General features: G+C 42.6%; 1 protein-coding gene across 15 annotated transcripts in view; it reads left to right on the top strand.

Annotated features, from left to right (window-relative positions):
* The first annotated feature begins 4,424 nt into the window (after nucleotides 1-4,424).
* FKBP1B (FKBP prolyl isomerase 1B) overlaps nucleotides 4,425-16,291 on the top strand; it is a 49,838-nt gene continuing 37,971 nt past the window's right edge. For 7 of the 15 annotated variants that reach the window (XM_080587362.1, XM_080587373.1, XM_080587372.1 and 4 more), the window contains exons 1-4: nucleotides 4,425-5,489; nucleotides 5,633-5,780; nucleotides 7,642-7,689; nucleotides 10,034-10,110. In XM_080587362.1, coding sequence (XP_080443488.1) covers nucleotides 5,357-5,489; nucleotides 5,633-5,780; nucleotides 7,642-7,689; nucleotides 10,034-10,067 — 363 coding nt within the window. In that variant the 5' untranslated portion in view covers nucleotides 4,425-5,356 and the 3' untranslated portion in view covers nucleotides 10,068-10,110. Of the gene's footprint in view, nucleotides 5,490-5,632; nucleotides 5,781-7,641; nucleotides 7,690-9,441; nucleotides 9,553-10,033; nucleotides 10,111-16,291 lie in introns of all 15 variants that reach the window. The other 8 variants (XM_080587369.1, XM_080587361.1, XM_080587365.1 and 5 more) reach the window with 4 other exon arrangements.

Genomic DNA, 16,291 nt, shown 5'->3' on the forward strand with positions numbered 1-16,291 from the left:
TTGGTTGCTTCTGAGTCAAGTGGATTCTAGTATCTATTCAAGCAGTTAAACCATGGTTGAGAATATTGATTGAGAAGGACTGTCAGGTCTCCCTCTGCAGCTAATTTTGCTTCAAGTATGGGGGGTGTATGAAGACAACACATCTGTTGGCCAGGTTACACGAATATTTTCAGCGTTGTTTTCACTGGTAGAGCTATTCTGCTTCAGGGACAATTTCAGAAGTATCTGAAGAGAGATGCCTCCCAGCTCTCTTTGGAAACCATTGCAGCAGATCGTCTGTGGCTTGGTCTTCCCTAGAAATGTTCCTGCTAGTTAGACTTAACGGGATCTCCCTACTTCTTCCCCCTAATATAGACAAATACCTTGGTGAATGTTTTCTAATACAAACCTAATAATTAAAATTAGTGCTATCCACCTGTTTTTTAAACAGTTCACTTTTAAACTTTCAGTGCAGACTGAAGCAGAACTATAGTGGATGATGATTTTAGCCCATAATCCTTGAGCTAGCTTAAGTGTTAGGTAGGATTGTATTGAAGGGCCTGTGGTGTCCAAATTTTTACAGAAAGGCTGCAGTGGTTCTGTTTTGGCTCAGACAACAGCCTTAATTTAGAAGCAAAAGAATAAAATACTCTCCACCAGTAGGAAGGGTTAGAAATTTTGATACTCGAGGGTCAGTTTAAGCTTAAATGTCTGTTTCCCAGGATTCAGCCACCTTGACTCCATAGGTGCAAGACCCAGAAAGGCTGACTCAGCCTTTCCTTTCTGTAAGAGCTCCAAAGGCCAAATGCTGGGTCAGCCCTGATGGGGAGCTGAATACCAGAAGGATTAGTGTTTGTGTTTGTCCTAGAGATGAAACTGAAAAGCCTGAGATTTTTAGTGGCTATCGTAGATCTGTTGGCGCTTACCTAGAGCTAACGCTGTCCCTGGAGTGTCACACGAAAACAAATTAAAACAAAACAAAAGTTTTACCATCTGTTTGTACTGTCCTGCTCGTAGCTGTCCTGCGAGGTCTACAGCCTATCTCTCTGCCTGCAGATCTTTTATTTGTAGCTTCAAATCATTTTGGTCCGGAGCTTCTAGGAACTCATTACATAGCATTATCATTCCACATGCAGATTGAAGGAAAACAAATATAGCCTTAATTTTCTGAATCCATTACCCAGCTCCCTTGATTCATTTATCTGGAGGATTGAGAACGCCAGTTAATTTCTTTTCCATAGTTACATTTTCCAAAATCATTGAAAGACTAATCAGAAGCTTGTAGCTAATATTTGCGGTTTGTTTGGTTTTCCCCTGTTGTTTGAACTGCTTCCAATATGTCTAGCCAGTGACATTTCTTCACAACGCAGAATAAATACCAAAACTATAGAGGAAAGAGTTTTGCTGGAGAGAGCGGCAAATGTATTGCATTGTAAATACAAAGTTTCTCAGAGTGATCCCTCTGTCACTTCTATGGCAAGGAAATGGCAGAGCTGGAATAATTAGTTTACTGTTTATAGATATGATTCCAGTTCTGTTTTGTTCAGTTTGAAAGATAGACTTGCTTACATTTCTTTTTATCCATTTTGTTGTTGTTGTTGTTGTTGTTATGAAAGATTGGATGAAAGAGAAATTTTAATTTTTTGGGGGCTGTCTGCTTTTATATTATTATGAGAAATGTTAGTTGTGAGACCAACCCACACGACCCTGAGTTTAGGCTTTGGGCCCCAAGCTATTACATTTATTTATAATAAAAGAGGACCTCTGCTCTTGAACTGTTTGCAATCTAAATAGACAAGGCAGAATTATCGTCCTCATTACAAAGGTGGAATACTGAGGCACAGAGCAGTTCAGAGTATAACTTCAGCAAGGTGGCTTCAAGATGGTAGGCAGTGAAGCATTATCAGGGCAGCAATCTACATGCGTGCTAATTAGCTGGGATGGATGCTGCAGTTTCATGTTTATATGGCATCTGAGATGCTAACTAGTTTTTACACACATTGATGTGCAGTGCCCAGCATTAGCCAGCTTGGAGTATTACGCATTGCACGTCCTGAATCTACGACTAGCGCTGTGTGGTCAGCCTCACTGCCACTGCTTTATTTCCTCCTCTTCTAAGTTTGGTAGGAAAAATATTACTGACACAGCAATTTAGGGAAGGGATATTTAGAGGCCATATGGTCCAACTGCTTGTTTGAACCAGCTAGCTTCAAAGTTCAGTCAGACTCCCCAAGGCTTCGTATGAAAACTCATCTTCCGAAGACTTTTCCCTTAAATTTAGTCAGAACTTCCCTTGCTTTGTGTCCACTGCTTCTTGTCTTTTTGCTGGGTATCTCCACCCCCATTAGGCAGCTGTAGACAGCGACTGAGATCCTTCCTTAGCTTTGTCTTCCACAAGCTGAACAAACCCAGATCTCTCATCCTCACCCCTAACCATGCTGGTGTCCCTTCACCGAACTTGCTCTAGCACATCAGGGTCTTTTCTTGCGCTAGGGCAACAGAAACCTGTGAGAGGAGATATTAATCCAAATATATTAAGATATTAAGATATTAATCCAAAATCACATTCTTTGGAAGTGGTAGATTCTGTTCTAGAAGTCGTCTCCCTTGGGTCCTGGTGTGGTGGACTTTTTGCCTGCATTTCTGAGCATAAGCTACCATTTTCCTCGCCCTCACAACTAATTCTCTAGCAGTTTGTGGTGTATATCCTGATGAGCTGGAGCTCTTCCCCGTGTACACCTCCTCTCTACTTTGTTTGTCATGGCTAGCGATGCACAGGAGCATTTGCTGTGACATGACCTGCTGAGCTGTGCAGGCTGCTGTTTATTTTCGTTGTTTTTTCCAGTGTGCTGTTGGTTTTGCATGTTCTGCACACGTTTGGATTAAAATTACTAGACAGCACTTGTTGGTTCAGTGAGGGGAAAGGTCAGTATTTGTAAAATATCCTTAGTTTGCTCTCATTATTTGTTCATAGAAAAGTGGTTGGGTTTCAAAGTAAAACTGAATCCTTCTCCAAGGATGCTGGTGTGGGAAATGTGTGTTTTCTGTTTGTTGTTGTTTGTGACATCCATGAATTTGTATGTTTGCAGAATTTGTGCTTTCTCTTTATGGGCAATTTAGTGTTTTGGCCTTCAAGGGGAGTTCTTTGCACACATATGGAATTTATTACACATGATTTGTAGAGCCTTTGTAGATTTTAAAAGCAGTGAAGAATGGGATTTCACAGTATAGGAACTATGAACTAAACTATGAACTAAACTAAAACACCCTCAAAATTTGAAAACTGTTTGTCTTCCTAAAAATGGAAGTGCACAGTTTGTAAAAAGTGCAGGCTGCACGGGTTTTAGCTAAAGAAAATGAGATATTCAGCTGCTAAACTTTGAGGTTTGGGATTTCTGCAAAACCTCATAATGACTATGACCAATTTGTCTTTTTTTGTGACCACTGAGGAATTTTAGAAGTCAGAGTCATGTGGTTGCAACGTAATGTTTGGGAAGGAGGGTTCCCCTGCTTTTCCAGGCTGCTGTTTTGGATGTTTTGTTGTCAGGATAGAAAGACGTGTTGTGGGAAGGTCTTGTGGTGAGCCACTGCTCAGGAAGGTGAGCTCTGCAGAGCCTTGAAAGCTGAGACTAATGGACTTTCTCCTTGATAAAGATACACTAGATCCCAGCGTGGGAGGAGGTGGACGTCATGCAATAGCTTTGAAAGAACATTCTTTAAAACATTGCTTTCCTACTTCTGTAAATTGGTTTCAGTGATTCCCTTGGTCATTCTCTTGGCCCTTTTGTTGTTTTTGCCTCTCTTACAATTCTCTGCCAACCCTAAACCACTTTTCCTGTATTTCAAAGGCTTTCCTGAAGATATGGGACATCCCTTGTTTTAATCTTCTCTTCCAAGGTCTTCATATGCTGTACAGTTGCTAACACCAGTGTCTTTGAGGATCTCAGTGCCACTGCTGGGTACAATAAGATGAAAAATAACAATGCTATCTGTTGTTTGATGCCTATGGCAACAAATATTTAGAAATGGCAAATGGAATCCTTACCCAGTCCACATTACTTCTGAACTCATGTGCACTCATGCCTCTTCCTCATTCACTTTTTGGGGAGCTTCATACAGTCCCAGTACGTTCAGAGTGTCTGAGTCAAAATAAACCATACACAGAGCATGTGGGTGAACAATTGGATCAGAATAGCATAAAAAGCTGCGTGGAGATGGTCAGTGTAGTTCAGAGCACACATGCAAGTACCACTTTATTGCTGTTACAAAGCAATACAGTAATTCCCCACCTAAATCATCCTGAAAACTGCCCTGTGCAGTTTTCCTGTGCAGTTTTCCATTTTCCCTGAACGAAGTCCAGTTTACAAGAGGTAAAAATCCTGAAAGAGCAGTGTCAGAGAAGTGCAGGTTGGAATTAGATGGATACAGTTCTTTCAGGTGGAGAACTGATGATTTTGAATTTGTTTTTCCTATTTTGACTCAGAACACACAGAACTGCAAACAGGACTATTTTCTTAGAGTCATTGGGAACGGCAAGACTTATGTACACAATAGTTTGTGAGGAAAAAGTATTTTCCATCTATGTCAGGTACACTTGCCAGAAGCAGCTGTAGCTCTTGCACAGGCTTTTGAATTTGTAATCTCACTTGGAGTCATAGAACCATTTACCTAAATTTTTCCTCACAAACTATTGTGTGCAATAGTTCTGGACACAAGCACAAAGAAATAGTTCTGTTTACAGATGTGTGTTCTGTGTCAAAATATGAAAAACAAACTTCAAAATCACCAGTTCTCCAACTGAAAGTGCACAGGCTTTAAATGTGTAGCCTCACATCATAGGGGTGTGTATGTAGTACATACATAGATGTCATTTTTCTTATTTAAAACACAAATTAGGGCAGGAAGGGTTGGTGAAACTCGGGGTGCCTCAGAGCGGCCTGCAGGAGGGCTGCCCCCACTGCCACCATCCATTACCCACAGCGGTGCTGTGGAGAAGAAAAAAAGGGTATAAATTTACTTCAAAATGCAAAAAATTAGTGTGAATGACTCCCTCCTTGGCTATGTCTGACTGGACAAACGCCGAGCCCCGGAGCCACCCGTGCCGGGAGGTTTTCGGATGGCGCTGCCCGTCCCGCAGCCGGGCCCTGTCAGGGAGCCGGGCATGGCCCCGCCGCCTCCCCCACAGCCCCCGCACACGTCCTCGCCTTCCCCTCGGCCACAACCCGAAGGGAACCGCAGCCGACACCTCAGCGGCTCCGTGCTGGGGCTGGGGGCTCCGGGCTCCCTCCCTCCCCTGCCTCCCCGCCCCTGCCCTGCATTGGCTGCGGGCGGCTGACGGGCAGCCGGGGAGGCCGCTGGCAGCCGGCCGCGGAGGGGCATGCCTGCACCGGGGGGTCCGTGCCGAGCCGTGCCGAGCCGAGCTGAGCCGTGCCGAGCCAAAAAGGGGCCGCCAGAGCCGCTCCTGAGCGCCGAGATGGGGGTGGAGATCGAGACCATCTCTCCGGGAGACGGTACGGGACCTGCCGGGGAGCGGGGGGCAGCCCTGCGGCTGCCGGAGGAGCTCCGAGGCCGGGGGGGAGCAGCAGCAGCCGCCAGGCTCCTGGCTGCAAGCGGAGGAAAGGGGGGTTGGATTTATGGTTTTTTCATCCGGCAGACGCTGGAGCTGAAGGAATTGGGGAGCTGGGGGCAGCCCTGCCCCAAAACTTTGCCCGGTTCCTTGCCCCCGGCTTGGCGCTGGGGTCCCCTTGGCGGAGCCAGGTCGGGTCCCCGTGCTGTGCCACCGTGCTGGAATACACCCAAAGGTCTGTTTTGCCGCTGTTCTTTTAGAAATTATTCATTTTATTCCTTTATTTATCGGAGGAGAACGCGATTTCTAGCATACAGCCGTGAGCATCCATCCAATAGCCCAGGTTCACCCTTGGCTGATAAATAATTTGCCCAAGTCCACCTGCAGCTCAACTTTCGTGGCCCCCTCTCTTTTCCTTTTCGGCTTGGGATTTTGTTTTGGCTTCTCCCTCCGTGGTCTTTGGCTCCGGGGATCAGATCTGGCTCCTGGGTGTAAAATCAGAGCCCTTGCAAGGGGGTGAGCGGCGGTGCAGGGAGCATAAAGGGTGGAAGTCAACCTCGTAACAGTACGTGTTAGCTGTGAAATACATCAAGGCTGTCTTTGTCAGCAGTACGGTCTTCCACAGAAGGGTCTATGGCTTATTTCTCTTGGTTGCAAGTCTTAATCAAAATCAGCTGACTTTAAAACGCTGTCGTAAAACCACAGCTCGTCACTGGTCTTGGGAATCTCTGCTTCTAATTCAGCTTTGATGTGAATTTATGTAGCTTCGCTGACTTTGCTCACACGGTGCGATATGTGACGGTGAGGTCTGAGACTCCCTCTTTCTGTTCTATATTTAACAGTGCATCCTCTGAATAACACCTATTTTACCAAGTATAGGGTTTCTTTTGCATAACTTTCCTCAGGTTAGGTGTCTAGTCTAAAGCAGTCCTCCCTTTTTTTTAATTTTTTTTGTGTGTGGGGGTGGTTTTTTTTTTTTGTTTTTTTTCCTTCTGTAGTCTTGTCTCTCCCAGGCTAGGGTGGGTTTCTCTTAAGGCACTATGATTTCTCCATTGGCAATCTTCTCTTGGAAGCAACGTCTTCTCCATTTCGTGTTACGGATCTCGGTTCATCATAGCCTGCTCTCCTGCTCATGGTGTTTCTGGCGTCCAAGTCCTAAGTACACAGCTGATGTGTTATTAGTGTTTTACAACCTGTCATGAATAACTTGCTACCATTCAGACCAAGGAGGCCAGAGAACCAAATTAGATATGAGCCATGGTTTCTATCTGAATCCTCCTTTTCTAACTTTCTGACAAGGGTGTTCATTAATGATCAGTCTCATTCATACTTCTGAGCCTGGGCTCAGCCCTGGCCAACATTGCTTTCGAAATCAAGGTTAGCTGCTTCATTATGCAATTAGCACCTATGTGAGCCTGGAAGGTCTTCCCCTGTCCTGTAATGCCTTTGACAGTACCTATAGCAGGTAACATGGAAATAGTAATTCCATTTTTCAGTGGTAAGACTAAAATTTAAGCATTCTTTTCCTTTCAGTATGAACATTTGAGGGGTAGGTACCAGGCTCTTACAAGAGCTCAGTGTATCATTGCTTTACTGTTGCTTGACACTACAAGACTAAACTGCCTTTGTATGTGAAATCTTTTTTGTAAAACCCTTCTTTGCTAATTAGAGATGCCCTTGCTAGAACTGTCTCAAGTGAAAGGCGTTAGAAATGTGAATACAAATGGATTTTTTTGTAATGTCAAACTAAGACGTTACATGGAAAAATCATACCAAAAAAAATCTGAGAATTTTAAGGTTATATTTCACGAAGTTTTGACAGTCCTTTTGCACTTACAGAATGTAAATGTATATGTAATGCACACACATACAGGGAAAATTACATTACTGTGATGAAAATACTATTTGGTCTAACAGCTAAATAGGAGCTAAGCTGGAGTCTTCTACCCGAAGCTCTACCTGTTCCTGCCCTGCATATAACTGATGTGATAAGGCGAAGTCAATACAAATCTCAGTCTAGCATTTTCCTCCTACAAGCTAAACCTGCCTAGCTCAATCAGAGAAGATAAAAGCATAACCTTTTATGATTTTAACAGGACGGACGTTTCCAAAGAAGGGTCAGACGTGTGTGGTGCACTACACAGGTAAGGCATCATCTGAATATTCTCTCAGTAGCAGCTTATAAGTACTTATAAGTAGCCTTATGCTTAAAAGTGTTTTGTCAGTTCTAATGTGGCTGTATTTTTTGCTTTGCTCTGCTGTTCATAATCAATTTGCTTGTGTTGTGATGGGTTTCCTGAATATTTGACTTCTAGCTGAGCTGTTCAGGCTACAGGAGCTAGATGTGCCTGCTCGTAGATTTGCCAGGTGTAGTGTTTAATGGTGAGAAGTTGACAGATGAGACCGTGGACCTGATTCTCGAAGTCATTACGCCAGCGAATGAAATTGAGCATGAAGCAGTGAAAATGCTGGGTTCATATTTTTCCAGCCTCTGATCTTGATACAGACAATTAATGATTGTTTATATCTTGAGAGCATGTGTCTATGTATTGGCAGTAAAATTCATTCCAGTTTGAAGAGATCAATACAAGGTCTATTTAACACCTGCTTTATGGACTTGCATGAATCTTAAGTGGTGAGTTGGCTAATGGAGCTGTTTATACCACACCTTTACACAGAGGGAAAATGTCCTTTAAATCAGTTTGTAGGATTGTGCTTTGTATGTAGTTATATAAATTGTCAAAAGAATGCGAAGACTTCTGCAGCCTGAGTTCGGAGCTGTGAAGTTCACATCAAGAGCTGCCATTTTATGCGGTCTTTTCCTTAATTATGTAAAATAAAGGGGATGTGGGGATTGACAGCTATTGTTCTGGGCATGGATCCACGAAGTAATGTTTTCCTCCAGGATTCTGTATTATAGGGAGGTAATCCCTGGTAACTGCTGCTTTGCTTCAGTTTTGTACTTAATAATTAGTTATAAGCTATAGAACTCATTATTACTAATGAAGTAAGCCTATTTATATTTTCCAGGAAGCTTTTTGACATACTTTCAATAATATCTCTCCTCAGAAGGTTATGTGGGAGTTAGCACACTGGCTTGGGATATAGGATATCAGGGTTTAAGCTTTTTTGTATATATTCAGAGTATTGTGATATAAGGGTTTCCAGTTTGAATTATAATAGTGGGCAAGTTAAACACATGGGTCTCCGTGCCAGTCGCAGCTCTTACAGACATTCCTCTGTAACTTGGATCTGAAAATAGATGTTTTGAAACTATTTTTGTGAAGATGCTGAAAGATATGTTTCTGTTCCAGCCCAAACTTCCAAAGTTTTCATGAAACAAAATTGTCACCTCCCACCTCCAGTTAGTTCTAGATAAATTTAAATGTCAGAACTGAGATGGGGAAAAAACTTAGAGGTGACAATGTAGCTGTGGTCTGTGGCTGCCACAAAGTGCAGTTCTGCTGGATAACTTTGAAGAGAGTGTGAATGATGAATATGGAAAGATAACAAGATGCTGCATACTCTTATCGTTAATAGATAACACCTTAGATGAGGCTATCACAAGCTGGCTTTTGATATAAAAGACTTCATGAAAACTCCTTAAATCAATCTCCAGCCTAAACTGTGCTTTTTCCATATACCTTGCTAGTGGTGCTGCGCAACCTCTCTAACTCTCAGATTAGAACAGATATCAGAAAAGCTCATGATCTCACTTTCAGTGCTGCTGCAATGTTTAAGCAGTCTTTGGTAGTAATATTTTAAAAGGGAGCCCATGGTTAGTGGATCACGTGTTTTATTCCAATGGGGAAAGTTGAAATGTAAATGTCAAATTTTAATTAGGATTATGTTATCTGAATACAGTGTAAGTTCCTTTCATACTGATGTTTTTCCAGATATGTCTGGGATTCGTCTTGAAATGATCTGTCCTATTTATATGACCTTACTAGGCCACACCGTACTTAATGTTTATCCTCCCCACACTCATAGGAGTCCTGTTTTAGCAGGTGGGTACCCAAGTTACAGAAATATCCAGAACATCTCTTTTGTCACCTAAAATGGGAGGCGGGAAGAGTTGAGACACCTAGGTATGAGGACATGATCCAGAAATCCTGCTTTCGCAAGCTGCTAGAAGCACGTAAAGCCCGCAAGTTGGCTCGGTGTTGAGCCTGTATGGTGCTCTGAAGCTAGGCACAAATGCCTGTTGAGAGGTGTTGCAGCAAGAGAAGCGAGGGAACCGTGCACTGACCAGGTGCCACCAAAGCCTGGAGAAAAGGCATTTGGTTCCCCAGGGGAACCCAACCTCATCAGGGTGCTGTGAGCATGAAGCGCAGCAGTAACAGCTGTTTTCAGTCAAAAACGCTGCCTGTAGGAGCCAGCTTTACGTAGGCTGGCTGAACAGTTGCTTCAGACAAGGCAAACCTGTGTTAGTTCCCTTTTCCACCAGACAGGAGTCATAGCTGTTTTTGCCACAACCTTAACTTGCAGCCATCACATTCTTGGGAGACAAAAGCTGACGTGAAGAGGTGCAGGAGCCGTGGGCAAGAAAAGGAGCAAGCAAGAGAGTGAGTAATTGGTTCAGGCACTCGTGAGAGTGCTGGAAGAGTTGTGCTGCAGTCCCTGTCTTCAGAATTAGTTCTGTACTTTTTTTTTATCCAGTGACTTATTTTTTTTTTCCCACTGTCATCACCTTGGCAACTTGCTTGGCCACGTAACTTCTTGCAGCGGGCCCTCCCGCTCTCATACCAGTGCGCACACAGTGTGGTGGTGATGTCCTTAGCACAGTGGTTCCTTGCTTCCCTGGAGGGCTCGGTTTTTGGAATAGGTTTAGGAGAAACATTGCTTGTTCACGAAGTATTTGTGTCTTGAGAGTTTCCGGTAAGGAGGAGGAGACCAGAAGGGGCTTGCTTCTGCCAGAGCAAGTTACGAATTTTCAAGGACTGTGTATTTTTGTCAAGGGCTCTATTTTGCCTTCCTTCCCCATCTTCCCTTCCCTTGCCAACAGTCTCGTAGAGGTGTGTTTGCCGTAGGATGAGGAGTGATGGCAGAGAGAGCATGGGCAGGAGTGGGCTGCTACCACTACAGGAGAAAAAGGGCTGCAGCTTGCTTCTGAAGTGTATTTGGGAAAAGGTTTTTAGGAGCAAGCTGTCTGTTAGGGTTTGTCCTGACAGTCCATCTGCAACAGGTTGGAGGTTGAGCATCCCAGCCTAATGCAGAAAATGCCCAGAGAGGACCACAGGCTGCCGCCCTAGGTATTTGGCAGAACTTTTGAGTCCTGTCTGGTCATCCTGTGCACCTTCCCATTCGTGCATCTTCAAGGTAGGGATTCACCAGGGTAGTTTCTAGTCTGACAACCCTACGTGTTCCTGAGAAGTGGGAAGTGAGAACTGGAATCTCCTCAAGATGAGGGAGAACTGTGACTGAGCTTTACACTTCCGTCAGCGCTGCAGCTATTATGCTGTTAAATGTGGCAGCTCTGCCTCTTTTCTCTCCTCATGCAATTAGATGCATAACCTCAGGAGCAGACTTTGTGGTCTGACTCACAAATGTGTTTTGATGCCTTAGTGGATAAACCTAAGTTCCAGTGGCAGCAGGCGTTAAGGTGCAACCTCACTAGGGAACGGTTTAGAAGGAACCTCTAGTTTAATCAATTTTCTCTCTTTTTTTCTCCTTTTGTGGTGATTACATAGGAAGACTGTGATAGAATATGAAGCTGGGTCTTAGTATATGACTGAAGAAAGTGATCAAATTCCCCTATGTTTTATCTTTCTCAAGAAATTGTAGAGCTTAGTGCTATGGTTTAGTGGAGGACTTGTTAGTGTTAGGTCAGAGGTTGGACTAGGCGATCTTGGAGGTCTGTTCCAACCTAGATGATTCTGTGAAATATAATTTCTTCTTATCATCCGGCATCTATGCTGTGTCTCAAAAGCTACCTGACCCAGCAAAGTAATGGGATTAGTAGATATGGTAGTGAGTTGGCATCGAAACGCATTTCCAGCAGCAGTGGTTTATGTCATGTTTGTGTCGTAGATTTCTTGAAGCAAGCTTCTGAAAGCTTTTGGCAATCTGCTCCCTCCTTCTGTTTTCTGTCTGCAAAATGATAGTTGTACTTCGTGTGCCTCGTACGTTGATAGATTGCAAGCAATTTGGGATATGAACTGCCTCCTTCTTCATGCCTAATGTAATAGCGTCCTAATCGTGATTGGGTCTTCAGGTTACGTTGCAGCACTGATAGTAGTACCAATAAACAAATTACACTATCATTAGTCCTGGAGTGTATCAACAGAATTGAGGCATTTTCTGCAGTTTTCTTTCCTGTGATTTAAATTTGTTTGCTCTGGCAGCAGGAATTAGCAGTGCAGAATATTCAGAGATTCATGAAGATGATGGAAAAACGTGACTTTCAGCGAGAAATGCCCCTAAACACGACAAAACCTTTGCTGAGTTTGTGAATGCTTTGGCTGTACGGTAAAACCAGCATTCTGGGAAGCTGACTCCTGTTTCTGGCCCTCCTGTCTGCTGACAGCGTGCCCTCAGATAAGTTTTTTTGTACATAGGTCCCCAATTTGCTCTTAACAGTAAGAGGGCAGCTTTTTTTCAAGTTATTCAGAGCTGACATTCTCCTGTGTCATCCTATGTAGCCTGTAGTAAAGATGAATTAATTCTTAACCACTTCGTCTTTCTCCTTGCCCACCTGTAAATCTGTGGTGATAATACAGTTACCCTTTTTTCAGAAGAAACTAGATGTTCAGTATTCGTAGTGTGCTGGAACAGACTTCTAGGAGTAAGACCACGAAGGCACATTTAAATCATTAATTACTTAATAAAGTGAGCTTCTAACAGAGATCTTCCATGGACATTTTTGGCTTAAGCAATGGCCACAAAATTGCACCAAATACTGATAATTTTTTAATTTATTTTCTGTAAATGCATAAAGTGAAATTCCCTATTGAGGTAAATGAATACCACTCCATTTATTTTGGATATGCTGTATGGATTCATTCTGTTTTAGCAATCAGGCCTATACTTAAAGCAGAACTTTTCGTAACGATCTGGGGACAGACTCAGATCATCTTCTTTTTCCATATGTTGCTTTATACTCTTTCTTTTTGTTTCTTTAGCTTTGGCAGTGGTATAATGTTAGAGTTATGCTTGTATCTCTGTAGTTGAAAGCCTTTTTTATTTTTTTAAAACCTTTTTAATAACAAAAGCAGACTGTATAGATGCACATTAACAATTTATAGAATATGGCTGATTCACTGTGATTTAAAGAGCATTTTCCATTTAACACGATACAAATATAATGCAGTTCCCTTGAAATAACACTTGCCAAGAAGAAAAGAGATCTGCCTATTTTTCTTGGATCAATATCAACCCAGTTTAAAGTGTATCCAGTAGTAACCAGAGATTTGCCTATACAGACACACTCTCAAAAGACTAAGGTAAGTCCAGAATAACTTTGCAGAGTGACGTATACTCATATATGAACCTCAATATCTGCATAACTGGATGTATACCAGCTTAGTATGAAAGTATTTTGTACCAGGTGACTACAGGAGCGTGCTGTTTCTCTGGTCCCGTTTTCTGAAACATCTGCACAACTTCAGTGAGAGCTGTGCATGTGTGTCTGCGAGGAAACTAAGGAGGGAATTTAATCAAAATTATTTGTCTCCAGGAAGCTGTCTAGATGGTTTTGGAAGAGAATAGTGAACAATGCAATTAGAGCTAATGTTAATAAGAATTGTATTCTAAGAGACATTATAATTGAGCCTTGAAATAGAGCCAGATAAATTTTGCTTACCTAGAAAGAACTTAATTGTTTTATCGAGCGTGTTCACAAGATATATTATACCAGGAGAGTGTGATATCTGTCTGTCTCTTGGAATCTGCCAATTCCCATACTTTTTTTAACTTGAAGTAATCTCTTCAGATTGTCCTGGCTTAAAAGATGAAAGCCTTTTACTTTACTCTGAAAAGATATTTGAGGCACCTAAGCACTTATAAACATCCTTTTTCGTCAGTGAGTCATAACTGCAAAAAGTAGTTTTGACTCTTCAGTGAAGAACATGTTCCTTTGATGCCCTACAGACACAATTTGTGAATCTTAAAACTCTCAATAAAAGCAGTAAAGTTTTCATCTTTGCTTGTTTAATGCAGACTGGTTACCTTTAGAAATATTTTAGTGGCATATTCAGTCCGATAGTGATTGTGGAGTCCTGACGCAAAAGTTTGAGGAGGAGAGATTTCTCCTAGGCATTTTGCTGCCAGCTTAGTGACTGATGTCAGGCATATTACTTGTGCCTTCAGTTTTGAAATCTGACAAGAAAGAGGACTGCGCCTCACAAAATTGTCTTGAAATTAATGCTTGCAAGTGCCATGAGACTCCTATAAGAAGAGACTATTGACGTGAAAAAATGATTTGATGAATAAAAAGGGTGCAGCCACTTGTAAGAAGAAATGTAGTAGCTTCAGCAGCTAAATTAGTGAGTTTAAATTGAACATATCAGATTGTTGGCTGATGGAAAAGGATCAGAGTAATAAACCAGAGCCTCAAGTTTCCCAGTTCCTCCTCTGCACTGAATGCTCTGTTAGCATGCGGTGTACCCATTGGTTTCAGTGAAATTAATTCTCGTATTAGATGCTATTTAATGTGGGTAAGTGAAACGGAAAAGAAGCTTGAAATTATCCAACAGCATTTTTACAGGCAACCTCTGCTGCAAAGGTATGGTTTGACTAAGTGTTGGACATCTCTCCCCTCAAAGGTGATCCCTGTGGCACTGAGGTGTTACTTGGACAACTGCTAATGCTCTTTGCCCAAAGAAAGGGAAGATTGGGATAGCCTGTAAACTGTCTTACATTCATTTTGGAAAAAGACAGGATGAGATTTTTATTTTTTTGTCTTGCGGAGTAAAGGAGATTATAGATTTCTTCAAGAGAACATACACAGGCACTTTTTTTTTTTCCCCAGACAGACACTTCCCTGCCAGTATGAGACGTGCTGAATAATTTGGTGACTGCTAGGTTCTGTTGTGGAGCACGTACTAAGTTCTATAGGATTTTTTTTCAAGGAGGTGCTGTAGCATCATGCTCTATTCCTACTGTGCATAGAAGTGAAATTGCTAGCAAATAATTAAACCTCCTACTCCTACCTCACAAAAACCTGAAAGACATTGATTTCAGGTTTTAAAAAATAAAGTTTGAAAATCAGATTATGTATTGTAACAAGGAACCAGTAGCCTCTGAGCATCAATTTTTTAAAAGTGCGGAACTGATCCAAACAGTTCTTTTAGAAAATTAAATCGCTATTTTCAAACAAAATATTTTTACTGTATCCTCATCACACTTGTTTTCAGTGATCCTAATGTGGCACTCTGCGTACTTACAGCTCATGTATATATTTAATGACCAGGATCTGATAGGTTTGCATCAGTTCTTGATAATTAGAATTCCAGGTCCTCACAAGACTGAGCAATTCTTTGAATTTTTTTTTTCACAATTTATTAGAAAACAAACAGCTGTTGGAATTGGGGCTACCTAGTGCAGTAAATAGTGTTTGTTAGTGCAACGTGTGAGTGGTTACAACATCATCTAAATGAGAAACTCTATCAGCAGGCAGCAGTGATAGGCTTGTCTCTTTTTATTGACAAAATAGAACTGACATCACCGTATTTACCTAATTAAGAAGTCTAAATTGAGAGCTTAGTTACCTTAGGCTACCTAAATGGTTAGCCTTCGGACGTGCCTCTCTCTCTCTATTGATCAGATAAAGAGCTTAATCAGGTTCCTAAGCCAGGTAGCTCAGCCAGGCAGGGTTTGTGGAAGGGGTGATATTTTTTTAATTAGACAACTCACAGCGTCATCTCTCTGGGGAGGATGTACGGCACCCACATTTCAGGTGTGTCACCCGAGCAGTTGCTGCGTGGCCAGGGATCTCTGCAGGCCGATGCTCTTCTGACCTCCTTGGGTTGGAGCTCCCAGGGAAAACCACTGGTGAGGAGCTTGTATGATGCCCGTCTTTTGGCACCAGTAAGCGACTGAATTGGAGGCCTCGGAGGAAACCCGCCCTGCTGTGGGAAGCAGTGATGCAGCATTGGCACGCGTTCTGCTGAGCCTCGCTGAACCGGCGCCAGGGGCCTTCTGAAGGGGCTCTGTATTCAAAGCGACATCTCGCAATTGAGATGTATTATTTCACTTTGGTTACTTCAGGGCGTTGTAAATCTTGATTTTTTTCAAGAGACTGCTGGCTGCACAAGTCTGTACTGCCTTGCACATCGCTCAGCATGAAGGATTGTATATGATGTGGCCGTGGCAGATCATTGTAACTGAGGCAGCAGCAAGTCCATGCAATCAACACAGTCCTTCAGTTCCCATCCAGCATCTCAGGTCTCCCAAAACTCAGTGTTACAGCAGTGGTTGCAAGGCCCGTTTGATTTGTAATTCTCCCTCTGTCTCTGTTCATGGTTTTCAAAGTCTGGTTTCCTCTCCCAGACCTTTTGCACTAATCCTGCATAGTTACTGCTTCTGTTTGGTCTCTTGCTGCTCTAAATCACTTCCCTTTGCACATTTACTGATGAAACTACCTTGATTTAGCAAGATTGACAACTTTTGTTTTGTTCTCAGTGAGAAATTGAAGAGTTTTGGTTTGGTAAGGGTGTTTTCCTCCTGGGCAGAGGAAAAGACCTAACGCTTGTGGGGTGCATCAAGCACAGCATTGCCAGCTGGTCGAGGGAAGGGATTGTCCTACTC

This window comes from Anser brachyrhynchus (genome assembly GCF_964034855.1).
Source record: "Anser brachyrhynchus genome assembly, chromosome: 3".
Classification (NCBI taxonomy): Eukaryota; Metazoa; Chordata; class Aves; order Anseriformes; family Anatidae; genus Anser; species Anser brachyrhynchus.